Source organism: Orcinus orca, chromosome 1 (assembly GCF_937001465.1).
Source record: "Orcinus orca chromosome 1, mOrcOrc1.1, whole genome shotgun sequence".
NCBI lineage: Eukaryota > Metazoa > Chordata > Mammalia > Artiodactyla > Delphinidae > Orcinus > Orcinus orca.
Window position 1 is genome coordinate 52,207,161 of NC_064559.1, and position 25,203 is coordinate 52,232,363.

The window sequence follows — 25,203 nt, forward strand, 5'->3', positions numbered from 1 at the left end:
GGGTCAGCTGCAGCTGGTTACTGAATTTCTCCATGTGGCAGACAGAGCAAAGCCACAATGCTTTCTCTGCTGGATTAAAGACAGCCCGCAGACCAGGAACTTCCACTATACTACTTAAAATTACATAGGTGGCTTGTCAAATTCAATTGATTTGTGCTGTAAGAAGAAAAAGAAGTTCCTTAGTACAGCTTGGATTCAACGGTCCAAAACAAAAATGCAGTTGCCATTAAAGTCACAGACGAACAAACTTCACTGATTTTTAAAAGCAAGAGTAAGAGCAGCAAGTCTCTGGGTTTGCTTTATCAACAGATGCAAAAGGTATTATAATATTTCTTTTACTTTTATTTAAAAATTCTATGTATGTTGAAATGTATAATTATTTTACATTTGTAGTAGAAATTTCAAAATCTCTTATTAAGCAAAGAATTTTGGAATATACTACAATTTGTTTAGTCTGAAAAAGGTTTTGTTTTGCAACTTTATATAAAACTGGTCATTATATACTTTATGATGATTAATGAATTATTTGAGGTTCAATTTAATGGTATTTAGTGTATATGTTTATAGACGGATGCATACATGCTGGGTTTCAGAAAACAAGTACTTTAGTGACATTAGAAATTTTAACAAGTAACAGATTAAATGTATAAGATTTACAGCACAGTGATTAAAAACAAAGGGATACAGACTAAAGAAAATAGATGTAAACATGGTTTGTTTCTCTTTACATAGCTACAGTGTATATGCTAAAGATTTACATATACTGTGAAGATATCTTAAAGTATAGCTACAAAACACAGCTAAGAAGATATAAAATTAACTGAAAGGCTCTGCAACAATACCTCAATTATAGCATAACCAAATATAACCTAAATATTAATATTTCATATTACTAAATATTAAAGATTTAAAACAAGTCTACAGTATTTCTTGCTAAAACTCAAATTTTTAAATAGTTTCATAGGCTTATATGCAACAGTACTTTAACTTGGGCAACAGAAATTAAAACTGCTACAACTGGAATTATGTGAAAAAGCAAAGCGATTGATACATTAAAAAATCCTAAAACCTTACAGATTAGAATTGAGGAGAAGAAATAAAATGTGATAGAAGTATTGTGTAAGTCGTCAGCATTAACAATAGCAACTAAGAACCCAGAAGATACAATTACTTAAATACATAATTAAAAGACCAAAAATATAGGTCAACAAACACGATTCTTTCAATATTCTATCTGGGGGCTTTGTTTAATTGTATTACTAGAATTATGAAAAATAAAATTACTAGTTACCAACAATGAGCTTTAACACCAAAGACACTTAAATTTGTTATGATCTGGGGGTCCTCTGTCCTTTTAAAAATCAAAGAAATTCAAGGTAAGAATCTTCAACAAGCAAAAAATGGTAGAGCTAAATAGGATTTCTTCTACTTTCATGTCCTTTCCTTAAAGATTCAAAACTCTCAATACTGGGAGGATCTCTGTTAAACATATTTTACAAGAAATTCCGATAAAATTTCCAAACAATACTAGATCTGAAATACTGTCATCTCTTTCTTTTTTTGTTGTTGTCGCTATGAAAATACAGGACCTCAGTTAAACCTCAGTTCTTACTGAAGCCTTAGGCAAGCATTTAATCTGAAACCCAGATAACTATTTATCCCTTCCTTAAATATCTCCAGGGGATGAAACTGTTCTCAAGTCTCTTCCCAGAACATAATTCACAATCTAGAAGTCTTTATCTAAGGTATCTTTGGTGCTTCATAAATTTAAGTTCATTGCCTCATGCTGTTTTCAGTGCGTGACACAGCCAGTTAAATGCCTCTATGTGTTTACCATCTGAAAGGAAGTATATCCTAACTTTCATTTCTTCTCCCTACTAGCTGGCAATGTAGCAACTATGAAGAGAAATAGTACCAATAAAATTAACTCAAAGCATGGAAGGCTTTTTTTCTCCCCCCCCTAAAAACAACCAAGCAAAGACATAGATTTAAACTTAAGTATACTGTGACTAATTTACAACATTCTCGTGGGACCTAGGAAAATTTTAACATATACAGAAAGGTTTTATGATGTAACACAGATTTATGGATCTTTCACTTTAAAAACTGAACATATGTGGGAAAATACAAATAAGAGAATGTTTTCATAAAAGGTAAACAGAAATGTATTTAAAAAACTCCTTCTTTACTCATGATGTAGCTAGTCTACTCCTTAAGAAGTGTGGTTCCTTATTCAGCTTTAGGTGACAACGAAGTCATGACTTTTGTAAAGGTTAAGGGAATTGTATTTGTTTTTTTAAAAAATAAACTTTTGGTTGTCTCCTTTAAATATTAACTTAGGTCAGAGTCTCTTATGGTAGACAAGAATTCATCTTATGATTTAATTATACAGGAACCCACAAAGAGCCAAGGCAGAACACACCAAAAGGAAGCTATTGCTATTTTAATTTAGATTTGTATTTTCACATTTTTGTTCTTCCATGATAACACGGATACAAAGTCACATTAGCAGACTTGCATTATATGCTCTTAGTTCTATAAAAATCTGTGTCTGATAGGAATACAAGATCTTCAGTCGGAATACTGTTCAGAAAAGTCTACATGTTTTGAGGTTTCATGATACTCTCTGAATTTTCCTTGTTTTGGTAGCTTATTTCATACTAGTTTATTTAGATAAAATAATTTTATGATCTAAGAGTTTCCATTCCATTCCTGAAGTGACTGAAATGAGTGCATCTGAACACTGGATACGTTAACTACGCAGGAGAAATGCTATACGTTTACCCAGCAGGCTGATGGCTTCTATTTTACTGTCTGCAGTTTTAAAAATAAACCATATCTAAATTCTATGAATCTGCAAGTATAACAAGAAATATTTTATTGGTTTTTGGTACAGGTAACTCTAGTATAGTTAACTAGAGTCCTTTTTAAATAAAATAGATGACACTCGGTCTAAGTTTTCTACTAATGTCAGAAGGCGAAGTATGAAAGCAAAAAACTAAAAGTACTCATCCAAGTGTACTTCTGGCTCTCAGTCAGCAAACAGAAAGCCTTTGACACAAACATGGAATATTACTATGCACCTCCTTCCTATCTTATGTTAGGAAAAGAAAAAGAATTCTGTACATTCCATCCATTCTTTGCTTTATTTTCATTATCACCTGTTTTGCAAACATTACTCATTTCATTTGAAAACACCGAAGTAAGGAGACATGGTCTTAGAAAGCAGTAGTCATCTTTATGACTCTAGTTGAAGAGTCCATATTTCATTGATACAACCTTTAATTTTAGGAGGCTTCATAATCAAGTTAGACAGGTAACTATCAGCTAACAGAATACATATGGAGGGAAAGGAGTGACAGCAGAAAAGTCTGGGATATAAAAATGATCCACAAATACCTGTGCATAATTAAGTTAATGGGTCAATGTAAAGAGATACAAACCACGAAAAGACTGTAAAAGACACGGAACACAAAGTTAAGACTCCTCTGCAGTTACTACATGACGAGGATAAAAATCACAGGTCTAGAAAGTTATGAGTAGAAGATCTGAATCCCAGTTGAGTGTTTTAGCTCCTCCAGGTTTACTTCTTTGCAAAATGGTAGATGTTTACTTCACAGTGCTGTTGTGAATGCAAACAGTTAACACGCGTTAAGCACTACAAAAATATAAGGGATTGCTACAGTGTTGGTGATAGAAAAAAGGTTAGAATACGTTGCCATATGATGTAGTTGTTATTGAAAAACGTGAACCCTGGAGTCTTCTGCCTGAGTTCAAATTCTGGTTTCATGTCTTAGAAGCTGTGAGGTACTTAACATCTGGATGCCAGTTTCTTCATTTGAAGATGAGGATAATAATAATCTACCTCAGAGGGTTGTGGTGAGATGTAAATGATTTAATACGTGTAAAAGGCTGAAACAATGCCTGGCACTTAACATGCACCCAATAAAAATGAACTATTGTTATTGCTGCATTGCTATTTATTAATAGCAGGCATAAACAACTTGGGACCTGGCTCCCCAAAGCAAAAAACAAGTACCTGGGTGGAAAATGGGATAGAAAACTTCTTAGTATATCCACTGCCATCCTTCAGAAACAGCAGACAGGAATCAAGTTTATAAGAGAGAGAAGGTGGGCTATACTATAGCAGCTTGTTAATGAACCTGATGGGGTGACACATCTTACTCATTCTAACTGCTACTACTCTTTAGGGAGGTAACTAAAGAAAAAGAAAGCAGCTTTGGTTCTTGGAACTACTCTTATGGTTTCCTCGAGTGTTTCTATAGAAATTGTACTATAAAAGGCAAGTATGTATCTGCCACAGCAAAAATGGAACATTCCAAACACACATTTTAGCGTATGCGCCACTGCTATAAACACTGACTGAAGAGCCAGGGAACCTGAATTCTAGACCTGGTTCTAATATTACCTATTTGTGTGGCTGTGGCCTTGGCTTTCAACATACCCATGTGAGCAAAGAGGTCTTGTCTTGAATGAGATGAGATGGTCTTTAAGGTACTTTCCAACTCTAACGATCAGATTCAATGACAGATGAGTTTCTTTCCTTGGTAATCGTTATAAAAAATTATTAGCATTTTACTAAAATGAAGTTCAGTAGAACTTCTGTTAGAAAAATGAACCTGCTGAATCATATATAAGTTTAGAGCGTATATATGATTACGATTTAGGAAACACAATTACCCACAATAATGACTGTGAGCATGCTATCATTCTTAAACTTGTCATCAATCCCAAAAGGACATGTTACAAAAACAAACAAAAAATATGATGCTAAAACTTTCTGGTTTTAGATTTGTCTAAAAATATTTTTTTAATTTGATAGATAAAAAAGATACTTATTAGAGAGGGCCAATTTAATTGAAACCGCACAATATAAATAAAAAACACGGGCAACTTTCATACTAGTTAGAGAAGATGTTTTAATTAATGCCTTACCAACATTATGTACCATTTTCCAAGCCTTAAGATAGCAAGTGAACTTTTTAAAGGTAAGAAAAGTGTCTTATCAGGGTCTCAGAAGCCGCAACAGCACCTAACAATATGCCTCAGCACACAGTGGGCACTCACCAAGATCTGCTCATTGAGCTGGGGAACAAAAAGCATTACAATAAGGTGGTAGTTGGAGAGCTCATCTCTGAAACCTAATTTTTAAACAAATAGGAAGGTGCTTAATACTGAATTTAAGAAATTAATAACTTTAATTCTGGCCCAATTTATTAACACCAATAGATATTCAGTTTTTCCCTTAGATACTTTTTTTATGTTACTGACTTTAAAAGTAGATTAATATCAATTCTTTTCTACTTTTTCCCTTCATCTTTTTTTTTTTTTTTTTTTAAAGACGTCATACAACCTCGTTTCAAAATGAAGGCTTTTATCTGGACCCTAAGTGTGCTATTCTTCCTACTAATGGGCATTGGACATTGCAGAGGAGGACAGTTCAAAATAAAAAAAATAACCCAGAGGAGATACCCTCGTGCCACAGATGGCAAAGAGGAAGCAAAGAAATGTTCATACACGTTCCTGGTACCTGAACAAAAAATAACAGGGCCAATATGTGTCAATACCAAAGGGCAAGATGCAGGTACCATTAAAGACATGATCACCAGGATGGACCTTGAAAACCTGAAGGACGTGCTCTCCAGGCAGAAGCGGGAGATAGATGTCCTGCAATTGGTGGTGGATGTAGATGGAAACATTGTCAATGAGGTAAAGCTGCTGAGAAAAGAAAGCCGTAACATGAACTCCCGTGTTACTCAACTCTATATGCAACTATTACATGAGATTATCCGTAAGAGGGATAATTCACTCGAACTTTCCCAGTTGGAAAATAAAATACTCAATGTCACCACAGAAATGCTGAAGATGGCAACAAGGTACAGGGAACTAGAGCTGAAATATGCTTCCTTGACTGATCTTGTCAATAACCAGTCTGTGATGATCACTCTGTTGGAAGAACAGTGCTTGAGGATATTTTCCCGACAAGACCCCCATGTGTCTCCTCCTCTCGTCCAGGTAGTGCCACAGCACATTCCTAACAGTTATCAGTATACTCCTGGTCTGCTGGGAGGCAATGAGATACAGAGGGATCCAGGTTACCCCAGAGATTTAATGCCACCACCTGATCTGGCAACTTCTCCCACCAAAAGCCCTTTCAAGGTACCACCGGTTACGTTCATCAATGAAGGTGAGTTACCTCTTACTGTTAAAAATGGAAGTACAAGGTTAATATGTTTTATGGTTTATGAGACAATGCTCGTAATACATGCCTATTCTTCATTTTGGTGATGTAATTATACATGAACATTAAATTTTCTGTTTTTGTTTTCTATCAACCAAGAATTGATCTTAAATACATCTCTCAGCTCTAAGAGTTCATAGAAACAGTATATTTCGTGGAAAAAGTAGTCTTTCATCCAAATTCTTACAATCTAAATTACTAGCATTGAGACAGGGATGAGTCCACAATCCACTCCTAACCTCTATGACCATCCTCTCGGACTCCAACTAGATCCTCACGACTGTTAAACAATCCTTTCATTTACCTCTTGATGCTCTTCCCATCACCATCTTCCTCAAAAGGAACATGTAATAATTTGCTTTCACTCTCCTAAAGCCTAGAATTAACCCCCTCTTATCTCCACTCTCAGCACATGCACCACCTACAGCTGTGCTGAGATTAAGTCTACTCAGGCCTAGGTTCCTTGTGCTTTCCTATCTTGAAAACATTTGCACAAAACCCATGCCTTCTTGCCCTCAGTCTCAAGAGGAAAAGATATCCCTCCTATTTTCCAAAGCTAAAATCCTACCATTGTACCCTGTAACCATGTAAGTATAAGTAAGTCTTCAATACATTAAAAAACCTGAGAATTGATCCTAATATCTCTACCTCTGTTTCTAATTTCATTCCTTCTCCCCTTCATTATCAGTCACTCATCAAGGTGCCCAGAATAAAAAGATGAAGAATTCATCTTTGTTTCAGTCTAGTAATAAGCTCACTGCTAACTTTCTGAAAACATTTCTTTTACACCTACACCCAATTTCTCATAAGCCATTCTCCTGAATTCTTTACAGGTTGATTTGTTTTCTTGGAGTAAAGGGAAAAAACCCAAATGCCCAAAAGTAAAAAAAAAAAAAAAAAAAAAAAAAAATTAATTACAGTTCATTCACTTACTTTCTGAAAAGGCAGGACAAAAAACTGCGCACAGACTATGAAATAATTTTAAACAACAACAAAAACACAGAACAAAGACAAAGACTGGAAGTATGTACATCACAAAGTGGACGTGTCTTTCTGCAGCAGTGGACACCACTGACCATTCACATCTCTGCTTTCTTGGGCCTCCACATCATAATACTCTGACTCTTCCTACTTCTCTAGGTCCTTCAACTGGCACCTTTTCCCTTCTCCTATGGCTTAAAAAGGCTTTCTTGAAGATACTCTGTTTTAGAGGTCTATACTCCTTCAAGGCTACAAGTATCACCATTGCTCAGATGACTCCTGTATGGAGCTCTCCCTCTTGATTCTAACCAAAGCTAGATGTTTGCATCTGGTTATTCGACCATTACCTCACATGCTGCTGCTTCCTCTACTGAAATGCCTTCTTTCAGCTTATCTGTCAACCTGGCAGATTTCAAGGCTTAGCTAAAATAGTGTCTTAAATGTTATACCTACTCAGATTCAGACAAACGTATCTAGATGGCTCCTTCCCCAAATTGCTGACTAAGCCTTGACTATGTTTTTTACATCATATTACACTGGAGCTATTTGTTTGCATGTCTGTCTCCCTGCTAGACTGAATGCTTCTGGAAGAAAGTGAACTGTCTTTTCATGTCTCTCTCTCAAACATCTAGCCAGGATTAGGTTTGGCATGCTGTACTCAGCACATTGTAAGCACTACAATAAATACTTGAAGAACGAATAAATAAATGAGTAACTAAACCCTAAAACAATCTTTTCCCTAAACTGGCATTCTCCTTTTAGAAATAAGTAAATTATTATTATAAAAGCAATAATTACCAAAGAAAATCTAGAAAACACTAACAAACTTTGTAAAAAGGTTTGCTGAATATCCAAATACTCAGAAATAAACTACAGTTAACACTTTGGTAATAACCTTCAGGTCTTTCTCACCCCTCCCGCCCCCATAAACATGGTAATCAATATTCTTGCAACTTTAAAAATTAACTTTGTTCTTCTTTTTTTTCCTCTATGATTATACTCTCAGGATATAAATTTCTGTAAGTAAAATTGACAGGTAAATGGATTTTGACTTCTCTAGTTTGGTGTATGTTACTACCCGTTTTGGAATTCGCTTGGCTCATCTTTGACACTTCCCTCCTGTCCCACACACGCAGTCAACTAAGTTCTATCCATGTTGCTTTTCAGTCTTTCACGGATGTGTCCCTTATTTCTATTCAGAGCCAGAACTCTAACTTAGATCCAAATTATCTATGGAAGCAGCTAGAGGATAGAGACATCCTGGATTTCTAACTGGGTGACCTTGGCGGGGCTGGGGGCGGGTGGAAAGGGTTCCTCTGTGCCTTAGAATGTCTCTACTCTCTGTAACACAGACACAACATTTCTTATATTCACTGTTGAATTATCAGTTACCTTCACATGTACACACAGTACTTGTACACACATCTAAATAAAATGCCTTCCATCTATAATACAAGCTCCTTCCTGGTAGATGGATACTGTGTCATTTGCAGATGCTAAATAAATGCTGGTTGACTTGATAACTACATTTTTACAGAGATTCTTAAAGTTGTCATTCCAAAGACCTTCATGAAAGTAATTTAACACATTTTATTGTACTGGAGTCATTCATTTTATAGTGTTCTAACTAACAGTAACAACTGGCTAGTGTTCCATTAAATTAGGCAAACGATGATCATTATTAAGATTTCCAAAGGAATAACGTGTATGAAATGATCACCTGGGTATAGAAAGAAAAAAAAATAATTTTTATATTCTTTTAAAATATGTCTTGTGTAAGCTTTTACTGTATACAATTTACCAGTAGTTTTTACATACAATTTATAAGTAAACATATCTGAAGTGTGTGAAATTTTTTTTAGCTGATGGGATGTACAATTATGTAAGTATGGAGATGACTGCCATGGAGTATTTTCTGTGGGTACTGATCTTAACTGGAGGTATCACCAGTTCTAGAAGAAATGATTATTCACATATTCATACACTGACACACGAAAAATGCCTAAGCAAAATGAGATGTGTCAGTTCTAGGTTTTATTACACATTGAGCTGTAGTGCAAAAAAATCTAGTATTACAGACTTAAATCACGCTGAGGATTTAGCATATCAAAGGTCCCATTAAACAGACTTTTGCTTTAATGAAACAATGGTGTATACATCCCAAATAAACCAATCCTTAATGTAAAAATTAAGCACGCGCATAACTTTTTCTGTTATTCATTATTTATTTGTTGTTATAAGTAAACATTAACTTTTTATTTTTTTCTATAAATGTTGGTCTCTGAAATTCAAGGACATAATTAGCTACAAGGGAAACTGCACAGAATTAAGGAAACTTGTTTCCTTTGTTATTGACCCTGGGTAAGTCACTTTGCCTGTGTTTTCTCGTTTGTACAATGAGAGAGTGCTGGTTGGACTGGAAGATTCTAACACCTCTTTCTAGTTCTAATATTCTGTGATTCTTATCAAATATAAACTACTACAAGCAACAATAAATAGACGTGCTATTTTTTCTTTACATATAACGTGCTAAAATCTTTGTTCATATTATTCTTATGTCAGACTGGAAAATATGTCTAAGCTGTTTGGGTACTTGCACAAAAAAGGGCAAAGATGGATGTCTATTGCTGTACTTACATATGCTTCTGGCACCAAGAAGTTCACATTACTGCACTCTACATGTAGGTACATGATCATTCTAAACTCTTTAAACGCATAATGTATATGTATTATTTAAAAAGTGTCCTAGCCAGTCACAAAAAAGTCAAATACTGTACAATTCCACTTATACGAGGTACCTAGAGTAGTTAAATTTGTAGAGATAGAAAGTAGAAATAGTGGCTGCCAGGGGCTGGGGTGAGGGGAGGATGTGGAGTTGTTATTTGATGGGTACAGAGTTTTAGTTTTGCAAGATGACAAGAGTTATAGAGATTAACTGTACAATAATGAGAATGTACTAATGCCACTGAACTGTATACTTAAAAATGGTTAAGCTGGTAAATTTTATGTTATATATATCTTACCAGCATTTTTTTTTTACATCTTTATTGGAGTATAATTGCTTTACAATGGTGTGTTAGTTTCTGCTTTATAACAAAGTGAATCAGTTATACATATACATATGTTCCCATATCTCTTCCCTCTTGAGTCTCCCTCACTCCCACCCTCCCTATCCCACCCCTCTAGGTGGTCACAAAGCTCGGAGCTTATCTCCCTGTGCTATGTGGCTGCTTCCCACTAGCTATCTATTTTACGTTTGGTAGTATATATATGTCCATGCCACTCTCTCACTTCGTCCCAGCTTACCCTTCTCCCCCTCCCCGTGTTCTCAAGTCCATTCCCTAGTAGGTCTGCATCTTTATTCCTGTCCTGCCCCTAGGTTCTTCAGAACCATTGTTTTTTTTTTTTTAGATTCCATATATATGTGTTAGCATATGGTATTTGATTTTCTCTTTCTGACTTACTTCACTCTGTATGACAGACTCTAGGTCCATCCACCTCACTACAAATAACTCAATTTTGTTTCTTTTTATTTATCAGCATTTTTTTAAAAGGTGTTTTAATGACAATTTTATATTTTCGTTTAAAATGGTTATAAGAAAAATGCACCTCAAGAGAACAAACTTACTATGAACTTATGCCAAATAACAGAATACTTTTGTTGGTTTACAATAAATAATCTCCAGAAACATTACTTTCCCTCTACCTAAAAAACAAAATGTTTGAGAATGTAACTATACACTTGGCAAACTGCCATCAAAAAATTCTTAACTGTTAATGTTATTCATTGGCTACATTTTGGGTTAGTCTTTCATAAAAGAAAACATTTTCCTTTTACAAATGGTGTATTTATAAAAATACGTTCATTCCTTGTAGGTGAATGAAGTTGAGAAAGTTCCTTCATAGTATGTTAGAGAATAGATCTGAATACCAGGAAACTTGGATTCTGGCCAGGCTTTTCCTAGGCCCAGTTGCTTCTTTTGTAAAAGAGTTTGTTGTGATGATTAAATGAGGTGATGCATGTGAAAATGCTTTGTGTACAGTCTGAATATCATTATTACATTTTTTGAGTGCACTTTCCAATATATGCCTTGCCACGTATGGGAATATAAAAGGTAAGCTTAAAAAGTTAAATTTGAAAAACAGTCATTAGAAACTAAAAAAAATGCTTTTTAGTGGGTAATAAGCTAATTTTCAATTATTTATAATGTTTCCTATTAGTAAATTTTAAAAATGCAATTGGTTTCAGTGGCATATTTATATTAGCACTTAAACTAAGAGAAACTAAAGAAGACTGGTTAAGCAAAGGGGCTGAAACATGATTCCATTAACCACTTATAAAAAATAATCGGTATATTCTTAAGTAACTTCAATATAAAAGCTCAGGTTGCTAACTGCATTTTAAACTTATACATTAATAAAGTAATTCATATTATTACAAGAAAGAATCTATTATCACTTTAGAAAGTATTTGCCTCAAATTTCCCATTCCAGAAATGCTGTTGAATGTACTTACCTTATGCTTAACTCACAACCCAATTAAAAAGTTTACCTCTTAAAAGATTTTACTTGCTGACCAATTATTTGAAAGCTCTAAATTGGTTATGTCTTTTGTCCTATTTCTCCTATCACAAAGAGCACAGGATTGGGACAAAGTAAGAAAATTAATGAGGAATTCAGCAACAAAAAGAAAACGATTTTCCTTTTAAGTAATTAAACAGTTTCTTTATAGAAAGAGAATAGGTAGGTTAAATAAAGATGGTTCCCAGTAAAGGTGCTATTCAAAGTATGAAACCTCTTGTCTTTTGTAGCCCACTGTTCTGTTCAAAATACGGGTTCTTAATGAAAAAATACATGTTGGAAAATATGTGGCATGACTGGTCAATATTTTTCTTTCTATGATGAATCAGACCTGTTAACTGGAGTTTGTTAGTCTTATACAAATTTTAATCATCAAAGAAACTGAGGAAGAAAGAGACTGGTCCTTCAAATTCAATGTACAGAATTCCATTTTCCCGCTTTGAGAAGAATGCAATTGTGTCATAGAAGATGACTATTTCAAGATTACTCAGTGCAAGTCACAGATGTAGAAGACAAACTTATGGGTACCAGGGGGAAAGGCGGGGTGGGTAGGGATAAACTGGGAGATTGGGACTGACATATACACACTATTATAAATAAAATATTATAGATAACTAGTAAGAACCTACTGTATGGCACAGGGAACTCTACTCAGTACTCTGTAACGACCTACATGGGAAAAGAATCTAAAAAAGAGTGGATATATGTATAACTGATTCACTTTGCTGTACACCTGAAACTGATACAACATTGTAAATCAACTATACTCCAATAAAATTTAAAAAAAAATTACTCAATGCAAACAAAAGGTTAATAAAATTCCTATTTTGAAAGAAAGGTACTTCCAGTCTATACCCTTTGAACCATTAATAACAAATTCCTGAATCATATACAAATATCATACATAAATAAATCAATTAATTTATTTCTGATAATATAAACCAGCAAGTTAAAACTGGCTTCTCAAAAATAAAGCTGCTACTTTTTTACTAGTCATTTTAAGAATTCCTGTTAAGCATTTTGTATGGTACAGAGAAAGCAGTAAAATATTTAATGTAAGAATGATCTATAACCTAATTCTACAGCAGAAAATGAATAAGATATGCAAGTTAATAATGAGAAAATATTTATGCCAAGACCAACAGTATACACTGGGCTAAGACAGGTTAATGGTTTACTTATAAAAATAAACAAATACTAAATTTTGATATTTACTATCTTTACTGACGAGAAAAAAAACAGCTATGAGCACTGCTAATTTTATCCATATGTCTTGGAAAAGAATTTCAACCACATTTTCCTAAGCCTTTATATCAATCAAGTCTAACAGGCATCCAAACTGTAAACATGAAGCCCACTACGAAAAAGTGGGTTGAAAATTAAAGTTGAAGATAATTTTAAATTTGCATAAATTGAAGCCTTATCAAATCAAAGCTGGATCTAGAAAACCCAGAACTCCCCAGTTTTCTTAAACACCCGAGGGCTTATTAAATAGCAGGAAAGGAACAAATGGCATTTTACAAATATTCTGTCAAGATTCAAAACCTTGATGTTTCTAAATATTTTAACAGCAATTCAAATAATCTAATGAAAGTCCAACTTGTGAATATATAGTTAAACATAAAATGTAAACTGTCAAAACTATACTCAAATGAGTGCAGAGCAAACATTTACAAAGATGACATTCATAGAATAAGCAAATTTCTGAAATAAGAGAGGTATCTGTATGTATTGCAACAAAACCACTTCATGTGTGCCTTAACTACAATACTAATAGGTTTTAAAATAAGAGCAATGCTCCTCAGATATCCTTGACTATTGTGAAAGTGACAATTTAGAAAAAAATCTGGTTAACGTGGTAAACAACTATGATGACTGCATTCTTAGACTGAAGAAATCAATTTCAACCGTACAGCCAACGTCAAGAGCTCTAAGTACCACCCTCCAACCACTGACATTTCAGACATGCAAAATTTGTAACTCCGCTGGAACATCAAGCTCTCTTCTGTCTCCACGCCTCAGCACATTTCACCCATGTGTGGCCTTGATCAGACCCTCTACCCCTAATGGCCAAACTCCTACTCAATCTTCACAACTCAGCTCAGATGGAGCCGACTCCAGCTCTTCCCCACAAATCTAGGTTAGCTAATTCTTAGCCAGTGTTCCCGGGTGCCCTGCTGATTCAATCAGAGTACTCAGCAAGCTGTAGTGGAGTTCTCTCCCCCCACTTCCCACTGGACTCTATGGTTGTTTCCTTAACCCTGGAGCCTAAAGATTTCTAGGCTATCATAGATGCAGAAAAGACATTTCTGGGAAAAATAATGCAGAACTGAGGAAACCACTGTGGCTGCCAGGAATCATTTAGTTCAACAAATATTTGAGCACCTAAGTGGGTTAACCTGTGGATACACAACCAAAAATTACAGTTCTTGCTCGTGAGTAAGCAAATAAACACGTTACCATGCATTACACAAAATAATTTAAGATTGGACCTGGAAATCATACTTCATTTAAACTTCTCTACCCTTCTCTGACTTGACTACAATGCGTGTTTTTGTAACATGAAGTAGCTCATACGTGACTGATAAAAAAGGAGAATAATATCAGCAAAACAAAGTGGTCATATTGATTCATATGGAATCTTCCCCAAGCATATTAATGTTCTGTGCCACAAGTAACTGCAGCTGAACACAAAGTATGCTAACAGCTAACATCAGCTGCTATTTTTAGTGCACAGTTTTGCAGAACACGAGATTTTTCAGGAATACGTTATTTTTCTGCAATAGAAATGACTGTATATTCATCTTTGAATAGTCGCATTAAATTTATGAATTAAATAAACATTTATTACACAAGCTCCTTAAATTACGCAGTAAGTGTCAAGGTCAGCAACGAAGAAGAAAAGGGAACAAAATTACTGAAGATGACTACTTTGTAAAGCATTGTGTTAAAGGCTCTGAATACTCTGTAATTTAAATTCAGTAACTGAGAAGCTAGATAGCATAAAAATAATTCACACTGAATTTAAATGGAATGTGATCTAATTTATGGCCAGTCTGAAAAGGGCAAACATTATTTTTAGAATAGTCCTCCCTAGCTTAAGAAACTATTTACGAGCTTTCACAAACTAACAAATATCCTCATGACTATAAAAGCATAAATTCTGAATAAAATTTTAGCAAATCAAAACAATCTATACATAAAAACGATAACATGACAAAGTTGAGGTTATCCCAGGAATAAAAGGTTGGTTTGACATTAAAAATACAATCCACAGAATTTATCATATTAACAAAAGAAAAAAGAAAAACCATATCATCATGTCAGTAGATAAATAAAAAGCCTTTGACAAAATCCTAAATCCATTCATGGTAAGAACTCTCAACAAACTAGGAAATAGAAGGAACAAGAATTTTTAAAGTAGTTATTATGGCTTAAAGGAAACTATGTTCATAATAAATGCAAGACTGGAATCTCAGAAGAGAAATGAAAACGATAAAAAAAGTAATCAAATTGAAACTCTATAACTAAGACATTTAATACCTAACATAAATATAACCCAAGAAAGATAGCATTACATATTTCCAGTTTCCGCAAATTTTTAATAGTAATCTGTAGTGCTTACAAGTCACTGTATTATAATTTTTAAAAACCTGAAACATAATAAAAACATGGACTAGAGAATTGATCATCTCTGATTTTTGTGTGTGGTTTTCAATTTCCTTGTTATTTAAAATGTGAAGGCAACTTAGTTGATTCATTTGCTTAACAAAAATGTATTGACCATCTACTTAATAGTTAAAACAGTGATGACATGAAGTCAGAAGAAAAACAAAAACAGTCTCCATCTTCAAGGAGGAATCTAGAGGGAAGAGTTTATAGTCTCTAAGAATCCCTTCTAATGACGTAACTGTGGAACTGTTTATTTAATGAGATTAATTCTATCCCAATAAGGCCCCATAAGGGACCCTGTATATACTTGGCACAGTATAGATAACACATTCCTCAAAATTTCAACAATCCTATCATCATTACAGTACAGACTTTCTTGGATGAATTTTACTTGACTAAACTCTCTTACTTTCACACATTTTCTAAAAATTCTACATGTCAGAATTTAAAAATTTTTAGTAAAATATAAAATTTGACAACTGAAATTTCTATACTTTTTTGGTTGTTCTAATACATCTTTAGGGTAATTCTTATTTCTGAACCACTTCATATCTTGACATATTTACGGAAAAAAAAGCATCAAAACACTGGAGAAGGGTGAAACTAAATAATGTTCAGTAAAACTAGAAGCTGTCTTTCTTTAGATCAAAAATATGGAAATCACAAGTTCAAGAGTCAAGACACTCTACAAATGATTTTACAAAATGTTTTGTCATTTTAAAATTTATGAAAAACTTATCAGTGGATTAAAAAGTAGGGAGTGAATTCATAAAACTGTGAGATAACATGGGGACAACTGTAGCACAGCAGTTCAGAGCATAGATGCTGGGATTAGAAAAAAGTGGGTTTAAGCGTATGGTTTAAAGACTAGTTAGTTAACTGTTTCATCTATAGAACATCTGTAAACTATCAGAAAGTCATTGTGTAGATTAAATAAGAAAATTACTATCAGTCATATAAATTGATACAACACTTTAGAAAGGCATTTTGCCAACATTCCTGAAGTGTATTCTTATGAACTGTTGTATGAGGGAAAACGTTAAAAGATTCCAAAAGTTTGGGAAACTGGTTTACTTCAGGGCTTCTCAGTCTTTAATATGTGAATGTATATTGTGTTTCCGAAAGGGTAACATAATATTTAGCAGTCTAAAACTTATTTGACTGTGGTATGCCATTTTCACTGAGCATCTCAAGGGACTAGTGTGTTCCACTGAAATCAAATTTTGGAAACTAAAAATTGGGCACTATGAAGAACTGTAAAGCTGTTTGTACCATTTTGATCCAGTAGATCAATCCTGCAACATTTTTATAAGTATGAAAAAATGAAGCCAATAAGAAGACACTTTGTACAGTGTTATTTATAATAGCAAAAATCAGATAAAACCTCAGTGTCCAATGGCAGTGGAATAAACATGATATATCAACATCAAAGATTGCATATTACAGCTACCGTAGGTGCTAGAATGGAGACAATGGAAATGTTTGTTAAAATAAAAAGACAGAATCCAATGTTCTATGTGTGTTAGAATTATAACAATACAAAAATGTATGTATTTGGACAAAGACTTGCAAGAACAGTGGAAGATAAAACAAGTTAATGTTCCAGATAGTGGGACTAGAGTAATTCTTTTATTTAGCTTTTTTTTTTAATATAAATTTAGTTTCTTTAACTTGTATACACAATACATAAAAAGTGGTATCTGTAAAGAAAGATACAAAGGTAAGTAAGACTCTTGACTAAAAATTACTTTAATATGGCTCTTTTTTACTATTAAGTTTCCTGGCAATCAAAGATATTCTGATTACAGGACCATTCAAAGACTGTCAGCATGCAAAAGAAGCTGGACATTCAGTCAGTGGGATTTATATGATCAAACCTGAAAACAGCAATGGACCAATGCAGTTATGGTGTGAGAACAGTTTGGATCCTGGGGGTTGGACTGTTATTCAGAAAAGAACAGATGGCTCTGTCAACTTCTTCAGAAACTGGGAAAATTATAAGGTAAATCAGTGTTTCAGACGTGGGGGAGAGGTAGGAACAAAGCAGCTCTTGCAATAATAGTCATTATATGCAATAAATAAGATACACAGTTAAAAAAAAACTATCCATCTGTTTTTCATTATCTGCATTTGTCAGAAAGACAATTCTCATCTCTGGTTTTAAAGTCAAAATTAAAACGCAGAAAGGAAACTGAAGATGTACTTTAAAATGTTTCCTTTCAGTCTGAATGACTTACATATGTATTTAATTCTTTGCAAAGACTGATCCTAATTTCATTTTCTAAGAAGACAACTGCTTTTTTAATCATGACCACATTTGTGCCCATTATCAAGTACATTTAATCAGAGATAAACAGTCCTAGAAAAACGGTCATGTGCTGGAGGTCCTATACTTTATATTTACTTACTTATTTATTTAAAAGATTGTTTTGATGTGGACCATTTTTAAAGTCTTTATTGAATTTGTTACAACATTGCTTCTGTTTTATGTTTTGGTTTTTTGGTGGCAAGGCATGTGGGATCTAAGCTCCCCCACCAGGGATTTGAACCCGCACCCCCTGCGTTGGAAGGGGAAATCTTAACCACTGGACCGCCAGGGAAGTCCTCTACTTTAACAAGGGGAAAAAATCCTGCAACACAACCCCCCTGAAAATACATTTAGCGTTAAGATCAGGTTTACCAAACTTATATTCTGCTGCATACCTGCAATGGCAAATGCTTACTGAAATAGGATAGTTAATTGATTTATTATGTTTTTCAAATATTAACCTACAATCTTTCAAAGAAGGAGCTTTGAAGATTACTGTTTTATCTTCTTACATTTACTAATTTTATTTCTAATAGAGTCAAAGAAGATAATTTGTTCTAGAACAGATACTATCATTTTTACTGAATATCATAAAAATGTTAGATGTCCTATTTGTTTGACTATGGTGGGGACAGTATCTATATACAAAAAATTGTTTCTTTTTATGAGTATGAGAGAAATCAGGAACCCTTTTTAAGGGCCTGGGTAGTTTACTTAGTTAATGTTTTTAGTCGCTATGAATAATTTTAGTCCCTTCTGCCTTTGTCTTATTTGTAAAGTTTGGAGGTAGTTGTGCAAATAAATGCTGACAAATTAAGAGAAAGCAAAACAAAACAAAGTGATTATATGGGACTTCAGTAGAACAGGTGATCTACAAAAGTGGAAGGTCACATTACCACTTAAATTGTCAATATTTTTATGCTATCAAATGTTTAAAACTTATCTATAAAAAGTTTACTATCTCTATACTTACTCATGTAAGCATGCTCTCTGTTTATTAACAGAAAGGATTTGGAAACATAGATGGAGAATATTGGCTTGGACTGCAAAATATCTATATGCTTAGCAATCAAGATAATTATAAGTTGTTGATTGAATTAGAAGACTGGAGTGATAAAAAAGTCTATGCAGAATATAGCAGCTTTCGCCTGGAACCTGAAAGTGAATTCTATAGACTGCGCCTGGGAACTTACCAGGGGAATGCTGGGGATTCTATGATGTGGCATAATGGTAAACAGTTCACCACACTGGACAGAGATAAAGATATGTATGCAGGTGAGTAAGAAAAAACTGATGTGTATTCTCTGTAGAATCACCACTTTCTACGCATTAAATAGAACCCTGTTATTAAAGTATTGCCATTAAAGTCTTTTCAGAAAGGTTGTTTTGGACTCAAAGAGAATACAACCTGCTGAAAGGAACAGCTTTTAGGAGCTCTTCTCTAAGGCAATCCCAAAGTGTGAACTCTGTGAACAAGGTTCTGTTGTTCTAACTTGATGGGGTGGGGATGGGAAACAAAACATACTCATCTGGAAATAAAACTTCCAACTGCCTAAAATTGCTAACAAATCCCACTGGACCCCTACCATGTGCTAGACACTGTTGTAGGTGCTGAGGAATACAGCAGTGAACAAAGTTCCTGCCCTTTCGGAACTTACTTTCTACAAGGAGACAAGATGATTTGTTAGGTGGTGACAAGTACTTTAGGAAAAGTAAAACCGAATAAGGGAACAGGGGGTGGGTGCCGTTTTATGTGGGTTGGCCAAGAAAGGTAACATTTGAATGTTACCTGAAGGGAGTGAAGGAAACAAGCCATTTGGGTACATTGGGTAAAGGCACTTCTTGGTAAAGGGGACTAGCAAGACGACTGCAGCATGTGGTACAGGAATAGCAAAAAAGCTTTATTCAGAGGGGAAATAGTCTCTTTAGAAAGACTCATTTAGGCCATCACATAATTTTTAATTTAATTTTCACACACTTTTGCCTTTTTAACCTAGGTTTCTGGCTCTGATAAAGACATACCCCTGAAAGTTGATTTATTTTTACATTCAACTGTGTCTTGGCAAGCAGCGCATAGGTCTCTATTTCACACCAGCAAAAGAGGAAAACAAATATGATCATAATACATGCCTTATTTATAGAAATTCATTTGATTGCTAATAGTACTATTTCATATTATTTTTTTGCTATTTTGAAAATAAATTTTCCCCAAACTTTACTCTGTTTATTAGCAACTCCATATCCTTCCCTCCCGATCTCTCCAATCTCTCTCTCTTGCACACAAAAACTACTTGCATTTTATTTACCCTGCTAGCCAGAAAATTAAATCACTTAACAACAACAACAAAAAAGCAGGTACTAAGCAAAGGGCAAAATAAAAACGGCAATTCAAGTGATCTTTCAAGTAGGTGATACTTAAGCAACAGTAACAGAATAAATGAAGAAACAACACTATGAAGATAAAGGTAACTGAAATCAGTAAGAAAAACTCACATTGTTCTAAAAGTAGAATAAGTATTTGATGGTTTACAGAGTACCACACTTAGAAGAAACTTTTACTCTGATGTCTATATTTTTTCCTCAAAGGAAACTGCGCCCACTTTCATAAAGGAGGATGGTGGTACAATGCCTGTGCACACTCTAACCTAAATGGAGTATGGTACAGAGGAGGCCATTACAGAAGCAAGTACCAAGACGGAATATTTTGGGCTGAATACCGAGGTGGCTCATACTCCTTGAGAGCAGCTCAAATGATGATCAAGCCTATTGACTGAAGGGAGACAGTCTCCAATTTAAATGACATAGAACTCTATTTTTCAGTTCCTAAAAATGTAAATGTTACATGTATATTATTTTGCACAATTCATTTCTACAGATATAGTTTTTTAAATGAATTTTACTACAACTATAAAAGGGGATTTATGAATGTAGTCTCATCTTCCCTTAATATACTGCAGATTATTTGTATCTATAATCCAAGTTATTTTAAAAATATTATTGACTAATTACAGGCAAAGTTTGTTCTCTAAAATGTAAATATTTGCCACAATGTAAAACAAATTTTAGCTTTATTTTAAATCAAAATTCAATCATGTTCAAGATCCTTATCAATTTATTTAAAAACTTTATGAAAATGCTATAACTTCCAATGGAAAAATAATTTTAAGATTTCAGCAAAATAATACATTTTATTTATAAAAATATAGACAGGAAATTAGAAGAAAACTCTAGTTTTGCCAACATTCTACATTGAATAAAAGTTACTTCGAAGTGAATTTGTGCCTTTCACATGAAATGATTAAATATGAATTCTTGACAATATATTTTATGTCAATTTCCCAAAAGAATTAAGAAACCCACAGTATTAAAATACATATCTTTAAAAACAAAAAAATAATGTATGCCGTATTTAAATGGTCAATTTATAAAAACAAATATACAAATGAATTTTTCAATATTATCTTCATATGATTTGCTGAACATCAAAATCTCCTGAAATCTATTTTATGTTGTTATATCAGTAAAGTGTTGATATTACAAAAGTGCAGAATATTTAGTGAGCCAATGGTTTAAAGAACTGAATTATAACTCTAAGTTTATTTATTAATACTTTTCCCTCCCTAATTTACTGATCTTTACTATTTAGAAAAAACTTGTCTGCTAGTCAGTCAGAAAGCTTGGACAGCTTTACAAGCATTACTGCATACTTACGGGTGAGACTAAAACAACTTCAAGAAACTGTTAGATATTTTTCCAATACTGAGATTCAACAGCTTCAGAATGGAATACACAGGGGTTTGGCTAGTCCAAACTGACAATTCCAGTGTGTGTGTGTGTGTGTATCTTTAACTCATCTTTGCAACTAACAACTTTATTCCCAATCTTCCAGAACAATTTTCTTCTAGAAATTATGTTCTGCTTAGAGCTGACCTTCCCTTAATTCATTTGTGAACTAAAAATTTTAGAGAAATCTCTTGAGACTTTTGCTCAACCAATCAAAACTGAAGATAATTATCTGAACAACTCAAGTCCATCAACACGACCAATGTTTTTGCTCTGCCACATCTCAAAATAAAACTTCTGGTGAAAGAAGGTAAGAGAACATCAAACCCTGAAACCCTGATGTTATTCTTTGTTTTACCTGTGGTCCTTTCGGGATGGCTTTAAAGTCCCTCTCCACCACCCCCAGAACCAGAAAAATCTGCTGTAAGATTTCTGGGAGAAATTAGGCATCTAATTGTTTCATCAAATCTTAACTGAATAAAATTTTACTAGGGCATTCCATTTATTTGCAGAACTACAGCATTTCACTTAAACATCCAAAACCCTATTAAAGACAAGTCTTAGAGAATTTTCACAGAAGAGGAATATTATTAAAGCTAGAATCGTGAAAGTCAACAAACTAGAAAACTGTGCTGAATGCTAACTGCCTTGGCCACAGGGTGCATTGTGCTCTCCTTTATAGAGGTGATATAGCTCTGCTCTGAAGTTCCTGGAAAGCTTAAGAATGACTTAGGCAAGTGAGTTCCTTGAGATCAAGGAATAAGAAGCAGTATTGGGCTTTCCTGGTGGCGCACTGGGTGCAAGTCCGCCTGCCGATGCAGGGGACACGAGTTCGTGCCCAGGTCCGGGAAGATCCCACATGCCGCGGAGCGGCTGGGCCCGTGAGCCATGGCCGCTGAGCTTGCGTGTCCGGAACCTATGCTCCGCAACGGGAGAGGCCACAGCAGTGAGAGGCCCGTGTACCGCAAAGGGAAAAAAAAAAGAAGCAGTATTATGTCATAGCTAAGCATAGGTCCTAAAGGCAGAACTGCTTGGGTTTGTGGCCCAAATCTACCAGGTACATGTGTTCCCTGGGGCAATTTATGTATTCCTGCCTCAGTTTTGTTATCTATAAAATGGAGATAACAACAGTACCGAGCTCACGTAGTTACTGTGAAAATCAAAGGAGGTAATACATGTGGTAAAACATTTAGAACAATGCCTGACACTAGTAAGTACTCAGTAGCCTTTAAGTACCAGATTACTACTGCTCATCTATGTACTTTCTGCATTACCTATCACGGTGCCTTGCATAGAGTGAGTAATAAATGTACTAAAAGAAACAATATATCCAAATTTTCAGGTGCAAAATTACACTGATCCATGATCTTCATTTGCAAACCTAACAGAGCTATGTCAGCTGTTACAGCAGGTAGTTAAGAGAATGGGCCGTAAGAAAAATTAAGGTAAGAATAGCTATAGTAAAGGATTTCAGCCTAATGAGAATCTTGTCAGAGATTAGATAAGTCACATGTATGGCAGGCAAGGTCCGATAGCTAGCTACTTTACAGGTTACCAAGGAATAAGGTATGGTTGCCTGACATTCAGTAGGATTGAGCTATAACCTTGCAGCTGGTTTACAGAAGGATTATTTATGCTTAGTTATTTTTAATAAATGAAATGAAGCTTATCCTAAAAATGACTTAGACTCTATTCTCCACTCAATGGGATACCATCAATGTCAAGGAAACTTGGCATCTCTGAAGTAGACTTTTAAAACATGAGATATTGGATAAGGCCAATATTAGAAACCATCCTGAAATTTAGTAGATATGAACTAACAAGCTCATCCTCAGGCTCCAAGCCTGGTTGAGTATAAAGATCAAATTTTCAGTCTAATATTCACTTGACTCTATGAGTCATGATACAGGAGTGCTAATTCTTCTAGCATTATATTTCTTAGGACTCCTACTGGTAATAATATAATAAGCCTGTAAAAACTTCCACAATCATGAAAATGTTTCAAATTACTTGTAAACCTTTACTAATGTGATATGATTTTTATATATTTAAATTAATCAATGGTAAGTTAAAAATGATTACATCCTAACAATTTTTTAGTCTTTTATTTAGTGTCTGAGAAAATAAGAAAAGAATGATTCCACTTACGATGATGCCATGACCCCTCCTCAAAAAGCCATCTAAAAATAAGCTCAGTTTTCAATTTTATCAGTGGGGTCAATAGTTATTACATCGTAATTCTATACATAATTACAGGAAAGACTGAAGAATGAACTCAAAATTTAAAACTAAGGACAGATTTCCAAAATATTAATATAATTCCACAATGCTTTCTTTGAACTATACATGAAATGGTTATAATGCATATCTTTATAGCAAGTGAATTTAACCTCCCTTGCCCCAGTTTCTTCACTTATAATATATGAATAATATCATGTATCTTATACATTGTTGTTAAGAATTAGATAATTTATGTAAAGTATACAGTGTTGGGCATAGAGGATTAAGTTGCAAATAAATGTTACTTATTAAGATTTTTATTATTAGTCTCCTGTTAAGGTTTGCTAAAAAATTTACAAAATACATTACTGAAATATCAGCTGTTGGAAACACTACTGGCAAAGCTGCTGCAACTGGGGGAACCTGATTCTGTTTATGATTAAAATGCAGATCTGTATAGCTTCTACACATGATATTTTTTAGAGATACAAGGCCACTAAGAGAAAAACTATGAAAATGGGAAAGAAATCAATGTAACCCCATCCCCAGCCCTTTTTTTTTTTTTTTTTTTTTTGCTATACGCGGGCCTCTCACTGTTGTGGCCTCTCCCGTTGCGGAGCACAGGCTCCGGACGCGCAGGCTCAGCGGCCATGGCACACGGGCCCAGCGGCTCCACGGCATGTGGGATCTTCCCGGACCGGGGCACGAACCCGTGTCCCCTGCATCGGCAGGCGGACTCTCAACAACTGCGCCACCAGGGAAGCCCCCCCAGCCCTTTCATATCACAAGTCTTTGAGTGGTCTAAAGTAAACTTCAGAAAATATACTATTAAAGAATGTTAGAAGAATTTTAAATATATAAAAAAGAATGAGGGTAAAAGGGGATATAAATGAGGTAATGGAAAATGGGAATGTAATTCTGGCTAAAGAAAAAGCTAGGGCTAGCTGCCATTTGGTCAGAGCTCATTCTCAAGATTCCAAAGAAAATGACTGAACATGCTTTATTGCTGTTTTAGAATTCAATATGTAATCTTAACGAGAAGAATAAGGTAAAGTAATCCGTGGTGTGTATTATATACAAATTAAACAAAAGAAAGGAAAATGGAATAAAACTCTTAAAATATGAAAAGCCAATGACATTTTTTGACCATTAGGCATTTTTGAGATCAGTGTCAGAGACTTCTATACGTTTTAACCAAGTAAAATTCTACCAATGGGGCAGGAAAACAATCTCATTAATTCCCAGAGAGCTGCAGAAAGCTTTGGACTTCGTTGAAATTATCTGAATAGAAATGCGAATAAAAAGCTACTATTTTTGAAAATATTTATACATAGATTAGCAAAAATTTCTCAAACTAACGTAAAACTAAAGAACTATATTCTACTCAGAGATCAAC

At 34.4% G+C, this 25,203-nt stretch overlaps 2 protein-coding genes across 8 annotated transcripts in view; one reads left to right on the forward strand and one right to left on the reverse strand.

The window, feature by feature from the left end:
- Nucleotides 1–24,119, forward strand: ANGPTL1 (angiopoietin like 1). Its single transcript, XM_049700993.1, has 6 exons — nt 1–318; nt 5,363–6,208; nt 17,305–17,498; nt 18,809–19,079; nt 20,391–21,897; nt 23,688–24,119. The coding sequence occupies exons 2-5, from the start codon at nt 5,386–5,388 to the stop codon at nt 20,576–20,578; spliced, it is 1,476 nt and encodes a 491-aa protein (XP_049556950.1). The 5' UTR covers nt 1–318; nt 5,363–5,385; the 3' UTR covers nt 20,579–21,897; nt 23,688–24,119.
- RALGPS2 (Ral GEF with PH domain and SH3 binding motif 2) overlaps nt 1–25,203 on the reverse strand; it is a 314,686-nt gene that overhangs the window by 46,192 nt on the left and 243,291 nt on the right. The gene's annotated exons all lie outside the window — the stretch shown is intronic.

Bases quoted from the DNA above. Each gene is read 5' to 3' on its own strand.
- ANGPTL1 (XM_049700993.1), top strand. From the start codon at position 5,386: ATGAAGGCTTTTATCTGGACCCTAAGTGTGCTATTCTTCCTACTAATG. The intron at 6,209-17,304 runs GTGAGTTACCTC...TTCTGATTACAG, and splicing joins GGTTACGTTCATCAATGAAG to GACCATTCAAAGACTGTCAG. The intron at 19,080-20,390 runs GTGAGTAAGAAA...TTTTCCTCAAAG, and splicing joins AGATAAAGATATGTATGCAG to GAAACTGCGCCCACTTTCAT.